Source organism: Dipodomys ordii, unplaced genomic scaffold, assembly GCF_000151885.1.
Source record: "Dipodomys ordii isolate 6190 unplaced genomic scaffold, Dord_2.0 Scaffold96, whole genome shotgun sequence".
Lineage (NCBI taxonomy): Eukaryota > Metazoa > Chordata > Mammalia > Rodentia > Heteromyidae > Dipodomys > Dipodomys ordii.
Genome location: NW_012267312.1, coordinates 2,647,369 through 2,669,264, shown reverse-complemented (window position 1 = coordinate 2,669,264; position 21,896 = coordinate 2,647,369). Strand labels below are relative to the sequence as shown.

Here is a 21,896-nt window from a genome sequence, read left to right as displayed (position 1 = left end):
AACAAAGGAGGAGGCTACAATGCTTGATAAGGAATGTATGCATTATCCTGCCCATGTAATTGTAACCCCTCTGTACAGTATGTTCACAAAAAAATTAAATTAAATTAAATTTAAAAAAAAAGAATACTGGATATCCTCATGAAAAGGAAGGAAACCACAAAAAACAAACACAAAATACAAAACCAATTCATAGGTGGGTGCTAGTGGCTCATGCCTGTAATCCTAGCTACTCAGGAGGCTGAGATTTGAGGGTTGAGATTTGAAGCCAGCCTGGGCAGGAAAGGCTCTGAGACACGTGTCTCCAATAACCTACTCAGAAGAAGGCTAGGAGTGGTGCTGTGGCTCAAATGGTAGAATGCTAGCCTTGAGTAGAGAGAGGCTCAGGTACAGAGCACAGACCCTGAATTCAAGTCCCAGTATCAGAAAAAAAAAGAAAAAGGTCAAAATTGATTTGATATTCAAATATAAGACTAGAAAATTCACAGAACATAGTGAGAGCTGTAGAACATCATGCTTTCTTATATATGATCATAAAGACCCAAACAACCAATCCACAAATATTTTTTAAAAAATATTTTAATAAGTATGAATTAAACAAATGTACTACTTTATTAGATTATATATATATATATATATATATTCAGTTTACTTATCTTTTGTCTTGTCATAGCTATAGCATTGAATATATGGAAACCTGAGTTGGGGCACTACCTACCTTTCCTGCCATGAGCACTAATCCTGTTTTCAGGAGATATTCATGGCAAATGTAAGTTATGGTTGCTATTATAGTTGTGAGTCTCAACATAGTGTTTTTTAAATAAAACAACTTTCATTATATATAATTGCACATATTTTGCATTGACAGTTTCAGAAAGTTAAGAGCAAATTACATTTTATTTGAGAATGTGTGTTTAGCTTGTAGCATTAAACCAGTCATTTTAAATGCGTATATGGTGGCTTACACCTGTAATCCTAGCTACTCTGGAGGCTGTGCTCTGAGGATTATAGATTTTAGCCAACCTGGGCAGAACAGTTTGTGAAACTTTTATGTTCAGTTAAGCACCAGAAAGCCAGAAGTGGAACTGTGGAGCACTATCATTGAGACAGCACTCTGGCCATGAGTTCAAGTCCTAGGACAGGCACACATACAAAAATTCTGTTGACTAAATTAGGTAAGGATTGAAACATAGTATGTTAAATATTAAAACAGAAAGTTTTACCTTGAGATGAAGCTATTTAAACCTAACTACTTTATAAAATATGAACCTGTAGGGCCCATTTAATTTACCAGAATTGACTACTTGAATACAGGGTCATAGATTCAACTTCATTAAAAGTCATAACTTTGACTCATGCCATTGACTCATGCCTGTAATCCTAGCTGCTTAGGAGGATTGTGGTTTGAAACCAGCCCAAGCAAGATTTTTAGCTACAATTAAGCACCAGAAAAAAAAAAACAGAAGTGATAGAGCACTAGCTTTGAGCTAAAAAACAAAAACCTAAGGGACAGTGCCCAGGCTCTGTTCAGGTACCAGGACCAGCACGCGCACGCACACGCGCACGCGCACACACACACACACACACACCACAGAGTCATGTTAAGTTAAATTTTTATCGACTTATATTTATTCTATTTCTTTCATTTGCATCATCTCTCTTAACCCAAAGGTGATTATTGTTACTAGCAGGATTATGATTATCTTGATTATCTGTATTTGTCTATATTAATTCTCATAACTACAGATGACTTTATATTTCAAATCTATAGAGCTATCATTTATGACTATATATCAAGCCTAGAAATGCTGTTTTACCACCCACAGTGAGAAAATAATTACAATGTAGGCCACTATCTCACATCCACTTCTGATAGCATTTTTCCTGTTATAACAATGGTACATTTATTCTCCTTTTATACACTATGCTCTTAGATTAATAGAATGCCTTTGCAATTAGATTCTTCATAGACTTCCATAAATTATATATAATTGTGCATCAATAAACAGTTGCTTCACTTATGCATAGTTTGGTTCCTTTAGTGTTACATAACATCAATTTTTTATTGTGAAAATACCGTACAGAGGGGTTACAATTACATGGGCAAGGAAATGAGTACATTTCTTATCAAGCATTGTTGCCTCCTCCTTTGTTTCTCCTTCCCATCAATTTGCCACAGAAATGCTCATCTGGAAAAACAGGGATCTAGTATTCATATCGTACTTAATAAAATGCTCTGTTTTGCAATTCTCTGGAATCTAGTAATTTGCTCTCATGTCTAAAAAAGGTTTTACCTAATATCCTTAATTATTTCTTTGAATATTCATTGGTAAACATTTTAAAGTAGAATACTTATCATTTTTATAACTTTTAAGTTCGAGATACTCCATAATCACTAGTTCACTAATTTGAGCTACAGACTTTGATTTTTTTATGTTATTAAAACATTTGAATGCATTATATCCATAGCTTGAGATATTATTGGTGACCAGGAAAGAAAAATGTTTGAAGGTGCAGTAGTTCAAAGGATAATGTCATTCAAAAGAAGCTGAGTACTTTGTACCTGGACCACAGGAAAGATACCTCAAAGACATGTCAGAAATAAGCGTGACCCCATCCATCCAAAGCTCAAAAGCACAAAGATATACATTCATTTCAAATATTTACCTTTGATCAGAGAGCCCTCAGGACAGGGATGTTTATGGAACTATTTTCTTTGGACTCATTTCCCCATGTTCAACCATTAAGGCTTTCAGAGGCCCCTGTAGCCAAGGTTGAAGGGCATTTCAGTACATCTAACAGCAGCTTTGTGTAATCCAGGTTATGCTGGGATTTCAGGAATGGAGAATACAAGAGTTATGGACTCATTAGGGCTTTTACTGAAATTACAAGGTAAAGCCTTGTTGGCCAGGGTATGGCAACGTTGGGGTCTCTGTAAGAAGCTTTTGACAGGGTGGTTTATGAAACTCTGAGTAAAGCTATAGCTGCAGTGGATAACCCAGACACTTAGAAATTATATAACATGGAATTCCTGCTGATGAGTGCTGCATACAACAAGTAGAGCCAGCTCAAGAGTGGCCATATGGGCTGTGCATAATGAAGCCATTGGGTCTGGGCTACCCAATCTCTTTGGAGCTTATCTCCAAAGGATTTTATTGTTATATTATTGGGCTTTACTCTTAACTTTGATCCAATTCCTCCTTATTATTTTTATATTCCTCCCTTTCAGAATGTATTTTTTTGCCCTGTGTCATTTTCTTTTGTTGCTATGTAATTTGTTATTTAATCCCAATGGTAGCTGACAGCTGTTTGCCTTCAGTCTTGGCACTTAAGACTTTTGAATGTTGCTGGAAGTTAGACTGGGAATTCTGAGACAGACTAAATGCATTTGCATTATGAGAGGGACATAAGCTATTGAGAGCAAGAGGTGGAATACTAGACTGGATTTTGAATATCTCAAACTTTTTACAAGGCTTTGTCCCCCCCCCCACTTGCTAGCAAGTAGATCCTAGTCTCAGGAAGTTCAACCAAGGGGAGCATGTTCTTAAGGAGAATATTGGGATTCCTGTCTCTATTTCCTGGTCACCATGAGTTAAGCAGTATTCCCAGACATATACTTCTGCAATGATGTACTCTGCTGCCACAGACCTACAGCAGCAAGACCCATTGACCATGCACTAGAATGATACAGAAGAGGAAGAAGATCTAAAATATTTTTATCATAGTAAGGGAAAACTATCAACAGAATAATAGAACGAAGGGTCAGGGTATTTTATTTCTTAATTTTTTACTATCAAGTTTTAGTTTCTCAGTATCTGCCACTTGTCTATTTAAACTCACTGCTACAAATATTGGACATTCTTGGTTATAGAACATACTACCTCTCCTTGTCCCTTCAATTCTTAAAAGTTGCTAACCTCAGAATTTCTTGATTTTTCTTAATTCCTATACGCCTTAGTAAGATGCTATTTCATCACCTTTTTCAGGTATGATATATATTTTTAGCCAGATTCTAACTGAAACATGGGTAATGGTGAGTCGAAACATCTTGTAGAATGTCTGAAGGAATGGGGGGAACTGCTGGGGAGAAAAATAGGAAGATGGAGTTTTAACACATTTTACAGCTTGCTTATTATAACAATCTCTCTTTAAATGAAAGAGGAATAAATCCTTGCATTGCTTCTTAATTATTTTGGTCTGGTTGCTATTTCTTTGCATGCTCACAGGATAGGAGTACATGATTAGATGAAGCTATTAGGGTCTATCAGGAGCTTATTATATCATAGTAAAACAGTTCTCTGATGAAATTAGAAGCAACCTAACCAAGTGTACCTTACCTGCTAAGTTTCTATTCACATTTAGTGAACAGTCATGGTGTGTTCTTCAATATCAAGTAAGATAAGACACTCATTTTTATGTTTTAATATTTGTTTTTATTGTAAAATAGAGAATAGTAACTTACTCCTTTCGGAGGCAGCAATTAAACTTGGATAGTTACAGTATGTGAATTGTCATTTCAAAGGTATGCCAAAAGCAACTGATACTGGCTTTTCTATCACAATTACATAACTCAGGGTACAAAACTCAAATTATAATTCTCTGCCATTAGAACGTACTCGCCTTCGACAAACAGGACATGTAGCATTATCAGCCAGCCATGAATCTATACAGTGTACATGGTATGTATGAGAGCAAGGCAGTGTGCGAATCTTATTGCCCTCTCTGAATTCCTCGATACAGATAGTACATGAATTTGATGCATCGCTTTCATTAAAATTTCTTACGGTTAACATATCAATTTGTCGTTTAGAGAGTCCTCCCATAGGAGGGCTGTCTTCATGTGCCTCTAAGTGATCTTCAATAGGTGAGAAGTTGAAGTCATCAGATGTTGGGGTAATAGGTCTACTTTCTTCCCTGGTCTCTAGTGATGAGTTTGATAGTGAACTTTCAGTACTACTACTTTCATCGCTGGAGTTATAACTGGCAATAAGACTAGATTCCGAATTTCCTGGGGAATTATAGGAATCCCAGTCAGGATTTAGATTAGAAGCATAAATTTCACTCTCATCAGACTCATAATCTCTTTCACTTTCTGTATTTTCACTTTCTGTGCTATCAATTATGAATGAGTCACTATGTTCAAAATCACTATAACAATAAACCTCGCTCTCGTCTCTATGACTGTCTTCATTCTCACGATCAGTGTCATTATCATTGTTACCATCAGTGTCATTCTCTGTGTCACTGTCATTGTTTGTATGGTTAGTTAGTGGATCAAATTCTACCATTATCTGGCATAATGTTCTGTGAGTAATCACTAATGTGGCATTATTTAAATGAACCTTTGACTGTGTAGACACAGTTGTTCGGATACAAGCAGTCTCACGTGACTGCTCAGTATTTGAAAGCATAGTTCTGCTTACTTGACCACTTCCTAAAGTACTAGTGTTGCTTGTTGTCTGAGGTGTTACTTGACTTCTATTAGCTATGTTGTCTCCTAGTGAATGTTCTCTTACTGTGTTAAAACTTACTTCAGAATTTGAATCTGGGGTTTGATTACTTGGTCTCATTATAGAGGACTCACCACGAATGCTTCTGTTTGAATCAGTTTGTGCTGTACGGTCATTTGTTGCTGTCAAACCTGCAAGAAGTTGTTTAATACACAAACTACAACCAGTCGTTTGCCCTGTCAGTGCCTCGTGTTGTGGAATGCTAGAAGACATCTCAGCCTCATTAACCCTAGAATTCTCAGAGGATGTATTATTAGGAAGCAAGCTACCTTCAATTCTTTGTTTAACTCTCCGACGTACTGGACTCGTGCTTCTTGTTCTTCTTTGGATTCTGCTAGGTAGATTGTCCATTGATGTTTCCGCTGCAGTGACTTCTGATGTAGATGGCCTTACGGATGTTGTCTCAGATTGTGAATTTGCTGTTCGCCTATAGTTCTTTCGTGTATTTTGAACTTTTCTTTGTATTTGACTTTGTGAATTTGAGGGTGAGCTCTCCTCATTTCTGGCTCTAACTCTCTGAAGTTCAGGGCTCCTATTTCTTTCTCTTCTCTGACCACTAGTACCTGGAGTATTCATTGAGGATATAGTTGTATTTAGTTGTGATCCTGGAAATGTTACATCAGTTTCTGTACGTGTTTGTTCCTGAATGTTTTCTGGATTATGAACTCTCCATAGAATTCCATTCTGTGAATATGAAGATGAACTACTCTGAGGCCTTGCTCTGACTTTCCGGATTATTGTGCTTATGTTACTTTCTATTTCCTGACTTGCAGGAGGTTGAACTTCAGTTGATGCTTCGCTCGCACTTGCTTCTGCTCTAGAAGGCCTTGAAAATATTGAGTCAGATTGTGTATTCGCTGCTTGCCTCTGGATTCTTGAGTAAGAATTCATTCTTACCTCGGTATCACTTGTGTTTAAATTATTTTCACTTGTTGCTGTACAAGATCGATTTACTCTTTGTTCTCTTCCTGTCATCGGTTCAGGTTGCCTAAAGATGGAACTAACCTGGTTTGTTACCGAACCAACACTATGTTGTACATCATGGATAGGAGGTCTTCCACCTGTTAAAAGGAAATAAGGTAAAAAACAGAATTTACAAAATTATAACCATCACTAAATAGTGCTCTGGAACTTTGTTCCAAAACCAATGGAAATAAGTCTAATGTTTCAGATATCTCAAGCACAATTCACATTTATAGTCAGGTGCTGCTGGCTCACACTTGTATTACTAGCTACTCAGGAGACTGAGATATGAGAATCATAGTTTGAAGGCTGCCCAGGTAGTAGTAAAGTCTGAAATTCTTATCACTGATTAACCCTGGAAAAGCCAGAATTAGAGTTGTGGTTCATGTGGTAGAGTGCTAACCTTGAGCAAAAACCTAAGGGACAGTGCCCAGGCCCTGAAGTAAGCCCTCAGGACCAGCACAGAAAAAAAAATAACGCATTTACACAGTTAACGCTTTTGTAAACTATAGTCTAAATTTATAAGGAAGGATAGTTTCAATAGCTTTTGTAAAAGAAGGATAGTTTCATTTCCCTTTGAAAAGAGTTAAATTTTATATAACTTTAGGGAAATTTAAAAAGAAATTTATTTTTCGTATTTCACCATGTACTAAGTCTTTTATATTAATATGGAGGACAAGTTAAAAGACATTATTTCTCAAGCTACTATCAAAATATCCATATGAAGAAATGGGGAAAACACAAGATACGCAGTTAGCATTTTAGTTCAAACTGCCTTATTGTTTAATTTCTTTAGCCTACGACACTATTTCTAGGCTCTTGACTGAAATTTTTTATAACACAAAGAGTTTTTTGATATTATAAGACTATTATAAATACTGGCAAGATGAAAAAGGTCCTTTGGCTTAAAAATAATTTCAAGAAAAATATTCTGAGCAAGATAGCAGAGTAGAAGCTTTCTCCATTGAACTCCATGAATGAAAAAGGCCTAGTTAACAAAGGAGAGGGTATATTCAGAAGGGCAGAGAGAGAGAGCTAAGAACCATTGAAAGAGGAACAGGACAAGTGAAAAGTATGATGACATGGAAAGGCAACAGATTACAGTAGGGAACAGTTTGTGGCTCTAGCCCTAGCTCCTCTGGGGCAAGTAGAAATAGAAGCGTCCACCACAAGGTAAACTAGGTGGCCTCCATAGCAGACTTAACAGACCTAGCTGTGGAACAAGTCTTGGCTTGCCTTAAACAAAAGCTTTAGCACCAGTGTAGGGATTTGGTAGGACAGTGACTTCCCCAGCATGACAGGCCAGCTGTATCCTGGAAGCGCTGGTGAGACACCATCTTTAGAGAGTGTCTTCTCTTTGAGACAGAAGTACTCAAGGGTCTTGAAACAAGGTATTCAAAGTGTCTTGAGATTTCAGGCTACAGAGTCTTGGAGGGAACTGGGGAGAAGATAACAGATGTGTGTAAGCTGGGAAGTTAACAGGATCTCAGAAAGTAAAAAAACTCAATGGTTGAGGATCTTACCCTCCTTGTTTAGAACAGTTTCAAAGCTTAAGGATTGTTTTAATGACAATGTGTTGTGCCCTCAGTTAGGCTGCTCAGATTCCAGGAGCTTCTGGCTGACTGTTGGGGTTAGTAGCCAAGCAGGGTTTGAGAAGTACCCTCAAGACTTGAAAAACAAGGGATGCAAACAGCTCAGGGATGCTCTGGAACAGCTGGACAGTATCTGGGAGTGAGATAGAAATGAGAGGTGGCTGTGGAGAGGGAGATACTTTGATATAGGTGAGTCAAGAAAGAAAAAAAGTTCAGTGAAGTGCCAAATACCTACCTAAAAAAGAAATTAAGCCACATTAGGTGGTCAAGATCCTGGTAGTAGGGGGCCTTGCCATTTCTGACTAGAGTAAGTCCAAGAATATCACTGTAGAAACCACAGTAATGCCATACAAAGCAGGAAGAGCTACCTGCTGATGTTTGGTCTTGCTGCCACACTGCTGAAAGCTCTAGCATAGTATCTGATGCTCAGGATATATCCACCAGCCTCTTGACCTACACAGAGTGATGAACTGCTTTGTGGGATCTGAAAGAACTGAGAATTAAACACCTGGCTCTCTCATGTTTCTACTACCAATGCAGAACTTAGTGCTGTGTTTATCCCTCCCTCTGTTAGACACATTTTGGATATACCCAAAAAAGGTTATCCTTGTATTGCCAGATGGGAGTTACAAGCAAGAGAGCCTGTGAATTGAGTGGGAAATTGCCTTGGTCATACACAAAAAAGCAATGAGCAGATAGCAGTAGCTTCTAGTTAATAAAGAAGAGGTACACTTATTTCTGATCCTGTACAAGTATCACAGAAGGAGATACATAACCCTTGACCAATCCTATCCTCAATCTACATATAAGAGCAATGCTAAGGAAATACAGGAGATTATAGCTAGTTTTCATCTTTCTCAGTGATGCTGGTTATCAAGACTGCTGACTTGTGCAGACAGACAAAAGTTTGGCTACTGAGACAATACAGTGATCAGCAACTACACTGCAACCTGCAAAAAAGTGCTTTCTAAACACTTCTACTACCAGACTACAAGTAATTAAAGCATTCAACAAACGAAATGTCCTCAGATGCATAAATCTCAGTGCAGAAGCACAAGAAATATGAAAAGAACAAAAGCAACAGACACTAATGATACTGAACAAGAATGAAAGCTCAAATAACTGAAAAGCAGGATTATAAGAATGACAAAGAAAATGAAATGATACATGTATAAAGAGTTTAAAGGAGATAGAAGGAAACAACTGAAAAAGTCAAAGAATGAAACAAATGCCCGCCCAAACAAAATAAGGAAAATGACACACAAATAAAGGAAGAATTAAAAAAGATGTAGAAATCCTAAAAAAGAATTCCATTCTGTAAATCATCAGTACCATAAGACAAATACAAACTCAATGGAATATCTCTATGGTACAGTAGAACAAACTAAAGACAGGATATCAGAAAACAAGGCAGTGGTATTAGACCAGTCAGATGAAGATTATAAAAATGTAAGAAATCCTAATGGATCATCTAAAACCTGACATAATATCCAAAAGTGTGAATGATAGACATAAAAGGAGATCTGTTGCAAGGTAAATAGGCACAAGATATATTTAGTAAAACAACAGGAAAAAAATTACCCACAACTAAAGAAATAAATAGCCATTAAAGTAGATGAGGCTTTTAGGACACCTAATGGACAATACCAGAAAAGATCACCCCAAGATCTATTACTACCAAAACACCAAACACACAGAACAAAGAATAATAGAAGCTGTAAGACACAAACACCAAGTCACATAAATCAAACCACTAGAATAACGGATTCTGAAACAGAAACTATGAGCACCTGCATAAAAAAATCAGACATATCTTAAATAATGTAATGATACAACTCAAGTTTTATTTAAACAAGAACAATCCAAAATCCAAATTACAATGTGGAAAAATTAGCAGGTGAAAAGAAATGATAGCAAAATCAAGATTGAAAAATAAATAATATAATGACTCAATTATACAACATGTTGGTTCTTGAAAAGACAGAAAAAGCCTTAATTGTATAGTCAAAAGGAGGGAGAAGAAACAAATTAATAACAGACATGAGAATGGGGACATCACAATAAGTGCCAGTGAAATTTAGAGCATCATAAGATGATACTTCCATAACATATCCCAAATCAGCTGGAAAATATAGAAAAAAGAAACAATTCCAAGATTCACATGGCCCTCTACATTGACCTCAAAGTCTATTGACCACTTTATATGACTTAAGAACAATAAGATTAAACTGTAATGAAGATTCTCTCAACATGAAAATCCCAGAACAGAACAGAATCATCGCCAAATTCTACATTTGCCAAATTGATCATTGAAGATGCACTAACACCAGCATTCCACAAACTAGTCCATAAAACAGAAAAGGAAAGAATTCTACTTGACTCACTCTATGAAGCCATTATTGCCATAATAGGCAAAACCAAAAAAAAATTGCAGCTGGCTTGCTGAACATGCAAAAATTCTCAAAGACAGGAATTAAAACATTTAAAAGATCAAAGAGCATAATCAAGTTGGCTTCAATCCAGTAGTGCAATATCTTTTCATGATAAAAATTCAAAGAAAGCAGGAATAGAAAGAATATACTGCAACATAATAAAGACTACACATGACAAACACAGCGCTAGCATCATACTAAAGGGAAACTGAAATAATTTCTGTAAAGTCAGGAACTCATTCCACTCCTATTCAATATTGAACTAAAATTCCTAGCTAGATCAGTGATGCAAGAGAAATAAATGAAAGGGATACATAGAGAAGGAGGAGATCAAACTGTCCATGTGCTTTACCTATAGGACCCTAAAGATTCTGCCCAAAACTTCCTAGATTGATAGGAGCTACTAGGAATGTAGCACAATTAAAACCCACATACAAAAATTAATAGCTATGCTGTACACTAGCAATGAAAAGGATGAGCATGAAATCAGAACAATTCTACTTACAATAGCCACAAAAATTGGAAGGAAGGAAAAATTGCCTAGGAATAGATGCAACTAAGTGGGTGAATTACCTCTACATTGAAAACTATAAAACCTTGAAGAACAAAATTAGAGAGTCAGAAGATCTTCTATGCTTATTGGTTAGCAGAATTAGCATTGTGAAATGCCTATAACACCAAAAACATTTCTGTAGATTTCATGAAGTCTTCATCAGAATCCAATCTTATTCTTCACAGAAATATAACAAAATTGAAACTAAAATTGGTATGGAAGCACAAAACACTCCAAATAGCCATAATAGACTTTAGCAAAATAAACAATGTTGTGATATTAAATAGTCGACTTCAAATTATACTACAGAGCTATAGTAAAACAAACAACATGGCAACGATACAAAAACTAATAAAACAGAGTAGGAAATCTAGAAATAAATCCACAAAGCTACAGCCACCCGATTTTTTTCATTATAAAGTAGCCCCAAACTAATATTGGAGAAAAAGAGCCTCTTCAGAAAAAGTGGAAATCCACATACAGAAGCCATTATCTCTCATCCTGTACTAATATCAATTCAGTGTGGATCAAGGATTCTAATGTATGACTATAAACAAGACACAACTACAAGAAACAAAAGAAAAACCCTTGAACATGTTTATATTAGCTGTAACTTCCAGAATAGAGCTATAACACCTGCACAAATAGGGACTAATAAATGGGATTGCAGCCTTGTACACAGCAAATGAAGCAGTCGCTAGCCTGAAAAGACAGCCTACAGAAGAAAATACTTGCTAGCCATACATTTGACAAGGAATTAATAACCTGAATATAAAGGGAGCTCAAATTAAACTCAGAATAAATAAAAACCAATTGAATAAATCTGTAAATGAATTGAGCAAACAAATTTCAAGCTAAATCTAAATGGACAATAGATACAAGGAACAATGGTCAACATGCCAGAACATAAAAGAAATGTAGATAAAAATGACATTGAACCAGGCCGCTGCTGGCTCATGCCTGTATCCTAGCTCCTCAGCATGTTGAGACCTGAGAAACTCAGTTTGAAGCCAGCCCTGACAGGTAAGTCTGTGAGGCTCTTATCTACAATTAACCACTGAAAAGCCAAAAGTGAAGCTATGGCTTAAGTCATAGAGCATTACCCTTGAGCAAAAATCTCAGGCACAGTGCCCAAGCCCTGAGTTCTCTTTCCTGTCATAATGGCCATCATCACAAACACAAAAAGTGAGGAGGTTTCAAGAACAAAAGAACACTTACACAAATTGGTTGAAATGTGATTGTTCAAATCAGTATACAGGTTCCTCCAAAACATAAAACAATGAAGTATCATACAATTAAGTAATTACACTACTCCCTGGATAAATCCAAAGGAGCAGATAAAATGACACATTTGTTCATTCGTGCCCATTCCTTGCAGCAATAGCAATAGCGAAGACATAGAAACAGAATAGATCCAATACAACTGTTGAATGGATGGAGAAAATATGGCATATATACACAATGGACTATTATTCAGCCATAAGGAAAAACGAAACTAGGTTGTTTGTAGGGAAATGAGTAGAACTGGAGATTATCCTGTTAAGCGAAATAAGCCATGACCTGAAGTAAGATGTTACATGTTTACTCTGATACAGGAATATGAATCCTAAAAGAGTCACATGTACATGTATGTATCTATACATAATACAGATACACACTTTTGTAATTGTATGACTCTTTTTGGAGGAAGGGAGTAAAAGAGAGTGTTAGATGTGAACAATGCTGAAGTATATGTATTCTATAAAGATCATAAAACTACTCACTGAAAGCTGTTGAATAATGTGAGTAGGAGGGAAGGGGAAAGTGAGAGTCAGCAAGGGCATAGCTTTGGTTATAATACTCTACATGCATGTGTGAAATACCATGGTGAAACCCTTTAGAACAATTAAGATACACTTAAAAATGTTAAGAACAGTTCCTACCTAAATATGTGTGCTAGTGAGAGGAGGTGAGAGTGAGTGGAGAGGAAAAAATGTATGGAAATATGGAAAGAAATGTATGAAAATGGAATAAGGAAGCAGAGTGATTAGACAATCAAGGTATATTGTATACATAAATGTAAACTAAAGACTGAAACCTCCAACAAGTTTGACAAGAAATGTACTTATTACCTTACTTATACAACTGTAACCCCTCTGTATATCACCTTGACAATAAAAAAAGAGTTCTATAAAAGAAAACACATCCATCTGAAAGTAATAATAAAACTAATGAAGAGGACATTTAAAAAATCAGAGTTGAAGGATATAATTCACTCATTAGGCTATTACTAATACCATACAAATGTAGAAGAAAGGGAGAGACAGAGAAAGGGAAGAGAGAGTGGAAGGAGAAAACAAAAGAAAAGGAAAGGAAAGGAAAAAGGAAAGGAAAAGAAGAGAGGAAGAGGGAGAGAGAAAGGAAGGAAGGAAGGAAGGAAGGAAGGAAGGGAAGGAAAGGAAAGAAAGAAAGACAGGAAGAAAGAAAAGAAAAGAAGAGAAGAGAAAAGAAAGACAGACAGACATCTCTTATCTTCATAGCACTCCAGTAATGGGGAGATTTTTAAGACAATTATCTCAAGATTTGCAAAATCTCACCTCTGACATGTTCTTGACAGAAAGGTATGCACAGGCAAATAGGAAGGTTAGAAGATTCAATTCAATTAATTTCTTAGATAGACTTAGGAAATGTTACACATTAAAAATTGCACTCTGTCTACCCATACTTACCATAAAAAAATCCCTGGAAGTGACTGTTGTTGTTGTTGTTGTTTCCTAGTCTGTGTGAGCACCTGTTTCAAGGCCTCAAATTAAAGTTACATTGAAATTGACCTAGACCTCTGAACTCATTGTCCCAATCCACCAGTAACTGTGCATCACTACTAATTCTCTTGGCTAATACACTTATGGCTGTTTGGCTCAACTTCTCTTTTTTGATCCAACATTTAACAGCATCTCTCATTGCTTCTTTTTATTTTCTTTACTCTGGAAATTCTTTCCTTCCCTGTCGTACCTAATTACAGGGCCCCAAACTTTATGGCATGTCTATGTATGTGTTGTTCCATACCTGTAGAAGTGAGACTGAAACTGTAGGCACTTTAAGAAAAATATAAAGGAAAGAAGGGTCTGGGCACTAATTACATAATAATAGTTATTTGATTATAGTTGAAATTAAATTTTTGTTTAAAATATCAGCAACAGCTAGCCTGGCACCTGTGGCTCACATCTGTTATCTTAGGTATTTAGGAGGCTGAGATCTAAAAGACATGGTTCAAAGTCAGCTGGGGCAGGACAGTGATACTCTTTTTATTTGTTGTTGGTCGTGGGGCTTGAACTCTGGGCCTGAATGCTGTCCCTCAGCTCTTCAGCTCAAGGCTAGCACTCTACCACTTGAGCCACAGTGCCACTTCCAGGACAGTGATACTCTTATCTCCAGGTCAAGCACCAAAAAAGACAGAAGCGCTGGGGCTCAAGTGGTAGAGCATTAGCCTTAAGCAACAAAACTCAGGAACAGTGCTAGGCGCTTCGGTCAAGCCCCAAACCTGACAAAAAGAATGTCCCTGTACTCTGTACCGTATTTTCACAATAAAAAAACTTATTAAAAATAAATTTTAAAAATCATCTAAAAAAAAGAATGTCCTTGTAAATCTACAAGTAAATACACTGATAATAAAGAAAAAAATATACAGTGGGACATGATACATTATACAGGTCTCTAGCCAGTCACACAGTGAAACCAAAGGAGGATATTGATAGGAGCAGATTACACAGGCTCAAGAGTTATATACATATGACCATATACAATAATATTTTAGGAAATGAACTCCAAGAAATGGAAACAAGGTATTACGTTGTTGTTGTTCCTGTTTTGGTTGTCTTTTCCTTTTGTTGTATTTGCTAGTTTGTATTTGGGATGGTGGGGGGGCACAGAAAAGGTAAGACAAAAGTTGAACAAATACAACTCACTAGACACTATGTTTAAAATGAACTATACAACTTGTAGGTAGGGACAGGAGGGAAAACTGGGAGAGAGTGAGGGAAGGGAGTGACATGATTCCAAAAGAAATGTACTCTTTAACTGACTTATGTAACTGAAACCCCTCTATACATCACCTCTGCAATAACAATAAAGTTACTTAATAATTAAAAAAAACAATAAAATATCCTATAAAATTAATGGTGCTAATAAAAATGTTAGACAAAAAATTCAATAGGGTTTAGAGTATAGTTCAGAGGTAGAGGACTTACCTGGTGGGTTAAAGGTCCTGGGTTGAATGGTTGGCATGAAATAGTTCGGATAGAATCCTGAAAGAGATAAAAGACAGCTATGGGAACCAGATAGAAGGAAAGAAAAGAACCCACAGAATGGATGAAACTCTTTTCATGCTATTCATCAGATAAAGTAATAAGTACATTATATAAAGAGCAAAAAAATTAGCATGAAGAGAAGAAATAATTCAATTAATGAATTGTTAATCATATTGAGCAGACAGTTCTCAAATAGCTAATTGAATAATATTAAACATCCCTTACTACTAAGGAAATGCAAATCAAAATGATACTAAGCTTCCATCATCTCCTAATGAGAATGGCTATCATAAAAAAATGTTAACACGGATTTGCAGGCAGAAAAATGTTGATACACTGATGGTAAGAATTTGTTGTCAGTACAAAAATCAGTATTGAGGTTCCTCAAGAAACTACAAATAAAGTTATCATATGATCCATTAGCATGTATATATCCAAAGGAATGTCAAATCAATATATAACAGTGATACTCACCCATGTTTATAGCAGCAATATTTACAATAGTCAGGCCATGAAACCAAGCTAGTAGCCTAGTAACCAATGACTGGATAAAGAAAATGTGGTACATTTTTCCAACTGGAATGTTAGCCTTAAAGAACAAATTTGTCTCATTCACAGGAAATTGACAGAAGTGAGCAACATAAGCATCCTCAGAAAGACTGCCACACATTTATGTGTGTCTTGATATAACAATAAAATCTGATATAATTTGAGGAGGGGAAGCAATAGGGAGGAGAGGGGATGGAGAGGCTGATTTTATAAATATAGAATACATATAATATGTAGAATACATATAATATGTATATAAAAGATATCTGGGAAGTTGCACTGTGCCTCAAGTGGTAGAGTGCTAGCCTTGAGATGAACCGCTGAGGGACAGCGCCCAGGCCCAGAGTATAACTAAATAAATAATATATGTATAATTATTATATTATCATATTAAACATTCTATATAATTATATAATATATACTCATATAATGGAATTATAATTACAAATATACACTTATAATTATATTTATATACATGTAATATTTAAATGCACTTACAGAAATTTATAAATTAAGCCCATATACATTCTATATTAATATACATGCATGTAATTACATATACATAATTATATATAAAATATTATATAGTATGTAATTCTGCCACAAAAGTAATGTTCAGAGTCTATCATGTTTTACCTCATATGTAGTAAGTAGACTTAAAAATACCTGACATAATTGTGAAAATATGCATATATTATAAAAACATTAATTATATATAAATTATATAGTACATGTATAGATACACCATTACATAACATTATATATAAACTTATATATATATAATTCAAAAATATATAATGATAATATAATATACTGTATATTATAATATACAATAAATTATATATTATATGTGATATATTGTCTATATAAATATATATACTTTTGTGTCATATATATCATTTTGTGACATATATATATATATATATATATATATATATACTTTTGTGATCTTCATTTACAGAATACAATATATTTCAGCATATATATAATATTATATATTTCGGGAGGGTATTGTGAGGCTTGAACTCAGAGCCTGGTCACTCCAGCTTTTTTTGTACCATTAATGGAGATAAAAAGTCTTACTGATTTTCCTGCTTGGGCTGGCTTTGTACTACAAACTTCACACCTCAGCCTCCTGAGTAGCAGGATTATAGGAGTGAATCAATGGTTCCTGGCTATATATTATATTTTTATAGATTATATCATCTCATTTATGATACTATATATTATAGTTTACATATTGTATATTATATAATGTATTATGTGACATCATTGATATTAGATTATATGATATATTAAATATAATTATAATTACATAATTTTATATAGTATATTTATAATATATTTATTTGTATATATACATAATATATGCATATGTATTTACAAACCCATACTGAAATCCAACACAAAATCTCATGTGAGAAGAATAAGCAGAGAATGTAATTAAGAAAGAGTAACATAACTGGGATTAATTTGATCGAACTACATTACATGCTAGTTTTAAATATGATAACAAAACTCCTCTGTACAATTAATTCATGCTAGTAAACTTTTACTTATTTATCTTTAAAAAAGAAAAAAGCCAGGCGCTGGTGGCTTACACTTATAATTCTAGCTACTCACGAGGCTGAGATCTGAGAATTGTGGGTCAAAGCCAACCTTCACAGAAAAATTCGTGAGACACTTATCTCTAATTAACCACTGTAAAAATCTAAGTGGAGTTATGGCTCAAGAGGTAGAATGCTAGCCTTGAGCAAAAGAAAGAACTCAGAAAAAGCACCCAGGCCCTTAGTCCAAGCCCCATGATTGACAAAAAGTAAAAAAAAAACAAAAAATGAATATGCACCATGATCAGTTTCAGTCCAGAAAATCATGGTTTGAAATAATCAATTTAATAAGCAATGCAAAACTCTTATGAATATATCCATATATTTAGCAAAAGTATCTTATAAAATATAACATCTCTTCATGATATAAGCCCTGACCAGGCAAAAGCTATTATTAGCTCATCCCTGTAATTCTAACTACTCAGGAGATTGAGACCTTCATTGAAAGCTTTCAATTTGAGGTTAACCTAGACAGAAAAATCTGTGACTGTTATCTCCAACATAACCAGCAAAAGCAGTGCAGAGGCAGAACTCAGGCAGTGCGCAGTCAGCTTAGCAAACAAACACAAGGCTCTGAGTTCAAACCCTGGTACCAGATTTCCTCCTTCTAAAAAACCCTGAAAACAACACGAAGTAAAATACCTCAACATAATAACTGATATAAATACAAATTCTAATGAAAGTCATTTTAATAAACTGCTAAAATTGGGTACAAGATCCAGCTGTTGTAGTTCTAGATATAAATTAAAAGGAAATTTAAGTTAGTATACCAATGAGTTAACTGTAAAAATCATATTTATTGCCATGGCAAGCATGATACAAGCCTGAGTGCCTTCAAATACACATATGTATATAGAGAATGTCTTAACTATATAGCCAGAATTTACAAGTAAACACAAGGCAGTTTAATTCCATTAAAATGAGTTATATTTTGTGGCAAATGAACTATGTAACTTGTGGGCAAGTATGGTAAAGGGACCATGTGGGACAGCAAGGGAAGGGGTGACATTGTCCAAAGACTTAAGATGTAATAATTTTTGACAAGAAATGTATTCATTACCTTATGTATGTAACTGTAATCCCTGTGTACATCACCTTGACAATAAAATTAAATTTTTAAAAAGATGGAAACCATGGGCTGGAAAGGTGGCAGTGGTAGAGCTCTTGCCTTGTAGGCATGAAGTCCTGGGTTCGATTCCTCAGCACCACATAAGCAAAAAGAAAAAACCTGGAAGTGGCGCTGTGGCTCAAGTGGTAGAGCGCTAGCCCTGAGCTAAAGAGCTGAGGGACAGTGCCCAGGCCCAGAGTTCAGGTCCATGACTGGCAAAAATAAATAAATGAAAAGATGGAAACCACAAAAAAAAGAAATATAACCTTTCTGGCAGTAAAATTATATTTAAAATATTCCACACAATTAAAAACTGAGTTTATCTTTGACAAACTTTGAGGAACTATTAAGGAAATCAGAAGAAAAGAGGTCTCCGTATTTCACATTATAGACAATGGAGTATTATTTAGTCATAAATGGAATATTATTTGTACCAAAACAGATGGGCTTGTTGGACATTATGTTAAGTAAATTAAGCTAGATATGGAAAGACACATGCTGCATGTAATCTCTCCCATGTGTAAGCTAAAGGACAATGGACCTGAATGAGTAAACGGGGCTAATAGAGGTTGGGCAAAGGAGTATGGGAGGAACATGGAAGAAAAGATGTTAGATTTGATTGAAGCAGGTAAAATGTGTATGTGGCACTATCACATTGAACTCAATATGTATAATTAGTACATGTTAACCTAAAAGGAAAAATTCACATGACTGTAAAGAAATGAAGATATAGGAGTAACTTTCAAAGAAAGGTTGAAAACTAAGAAAAAGTGGCTCAACACTGTAATGACAACTATTTGGGAGGGAAATATTAGGAGGATTAAGGTCCGAGGCTAGCCCTATGGCAAATGTACAAGAGTTTATGGGAAAAATAAATAGAAAAGGGGAAAGATGAGCTGGTTGTTTTAGTTGTACGTTGCCTGCCTAGCAATTAAAACTAATTTTTTTGCGGGGGGGGGCTGGGGTGGCTGTGAGGCTTGAACTCAGGGCCTGGGTGCTGTCCCTAAGCTCTTTTGCTCAAGGCTAGCACTCTACCAGCCTGAGCCACAGCGCCACTTTTGGTTTTTGAGTGGTAAATGGGAGAAAAGTCTCACGGGAACTTTTCTGCCTTGTCTGCTTTCAGCCAGGATTCTTAGAATTCAGCCTCCTGAGTAGCTAGGATTATAGGTGTAAGCCATTGGTATTCAGCCTATCCAGCAAATTTGAGACCTTGAGTACAAACCCCAGTACTATGAAAAAGAAAATGAAAGAAAAATGAAAAGAAAAAGACAGCCAGAAACCGTTAAATAGGTTATTTTGGCTCTTTTTTAGTTGTCCCAGTAAAAAGTACGTAATTGTGAATCAGGAGGAAACACAAAATTACCTAGATATTCTCAACAAAGAACTAATAACATTTTTTTAAAATTTTTTATTTAGTTAGTTATGCAGGGTCTCCGCACATCGCTTCAAGTAAGCCTGAAATCTTTACGTAGCTCAAGCAAGCCCAACATCCTGTCTCGGTCTCCCAAATGGTGGTATTAAAGTCATAAACTTAAAACCGCTGCAAAATGGCAGTTCATATGACCAGTTACTTAGCAACACGTTATTTTGTGTCGCAACTGTACAATATTTGCCTGGCATTATTATTAAGAAGCCCAGTAGTAATCATACCGCGTTTTACCACTCAGTAAAATCAACGGTCGATAGAGGCCCCGCCACGCACTATTTTCCAACCAAGCACGTGAAACGGGCATAGAAAAAGGGCCCCGATCCTTACCTGGAATTTGTATTGATTCTTTAATGCGCTGTAGACTTCTCTGCAATTCTTCTTCAGTTTTTTCACCGATGGCGCCAAGCAAGTTGTTATCTCTCATAAGTTTGTAGTCTTCATTACTCAGGCTGTTCACAAATCGGTAGAAAGCTTCTTCTCTTGCCAGTCTCTCCCTTTGGCGTCTATGTTTGACCAACGTATCATTTTCATTGTCGCTAGAATCTGAATCTTCCATCTTGCCAAGCAAGTGGAAGATAAATAATTAGTAAGGAATGGCACTCATTATCTATCTATTGGAGTGCCACCCGGCACCAACGGCAAGTTGGTTCGTTACGCGTGTCTTTAATAGGCGTTGAGTTCGTCTGGACCTCTTATCTGATTGGTTCCAGCCTTCCACGTGAGTCTGGCTTAGTTCTCTGTGAGTGGTTGCCTAGGGGGCCATTTTTTTCTCCCCAAACGCCCCCCCCCACCCTGTCCGTTGCTAAGAGACTAAATCCTGCTTAGTTATTTCATTTATGACTAGAAATGACTACCTTTGTGAAATCCTAACCGTTGTCCTTCAATTTTGTTCTACCACATGAATCTATTCTCATGTTTCAGCTACTTGTAAAATAAATTATACATACTGAGGGAAATTAGTTTTATCTTGGAGATTACTGCTCATCTCGAATCCATCCTACAAACGGCTGTATTTCTCCATCTTTAGGTATGCCAAAACTTCTTTTGTTTTGTTTTAGCTTTATAGTTTAGCTTAAGCTAGAATCTGGTGAGGTTGAGCTCTGAGGCCCGTAGTGAAAGCCAGTCTGAGGCAGACAAATATGTGAGACTCTTACATCCAATTAACCAGTAAAAAGTTAGAAACTAGTCTGGGCAGGAAAGTCCATGAGACCGTTATCTCCAACTAACCACCAGAAAAGGCAGAAGCGAGCCAGTCACAGATGGCTCACTTCTGTAATCCTAGCTACGCAGAGGGCTGAGATCTGACGACCACTGTTTGAAGCCAGTCTGGGCAAGAAAGTCTATGAAACCAGTAAACTACTCAGAAAAATCTGGAAGTGGTGCTGTGGCTCAGTGGTAGAGTGCTAGCCTTCAGTACATAGAGGTTCAGGGACAGCTCCCAGGTCAGGCATTCAAGTTCAAGGACCGGCAGAAAAAAAAAGGTAGAAGCAGAGATGTGGCTCAACTGGTAGAGTGCCAGCCTTGAGCAAAAAAAAAAAAAAAAAAAAAGCTCCATTATAGCTAGCAGGCCCATTTTCTTACCTCCCCCTACCTTTTACTAACAGGGAATGGTAGTTAAAAAAAGGAGGGGTGCATTTTGACTTGCCCATATATCCATACAGTGTACCTTAATCATACTCTTAGCTTTTAAACTAGTATCAATTTGTTTCATTTTTAAGTATTTTGACTACATTCACCCTCCTTCACCCTTTCCATTTAACTTCCCCCCTTCTATACTTGTATCTACACCCCAACAGGACCATTTTACATTCTGGTCATTCATGTTTTAAGCATATGTTAATTGTTCAAAGTGGTTTCACTGCAGAAAGTT

At 36.1% G+C, this 21,896-nt stretch overlaps 1 protein-coding gene across 1 annotated transcript; it reads right to left on the bottom strand.

Moving 5' to 3' along the window:
* Nucleotides 1–4,586: 4,586 nt before the first annotated feature.
* LOC105993439 (E3 ubiquitin-protein ligase RNF12-A-like) lies at nt 4,587–20,582 on the bottom strand. The gene is made up of 3 exons (XM_013026711.1): nt 20,354–20,582; nt 15,274–15,330; nt 4,587–6,568 (listed from the first exon to the last, which is right to left on the bottom strand). Exons 1-3 carry the CDS (start codon nt 20,580–20,582, stop codon nt 4,587–4,589), a joined length of 2,268 nt encoding a protein of 755 aa, XP_012882165.1.
* Between the last annotated feature and the right edge of the window lie 1,314 nt (nt 20,583–21,896).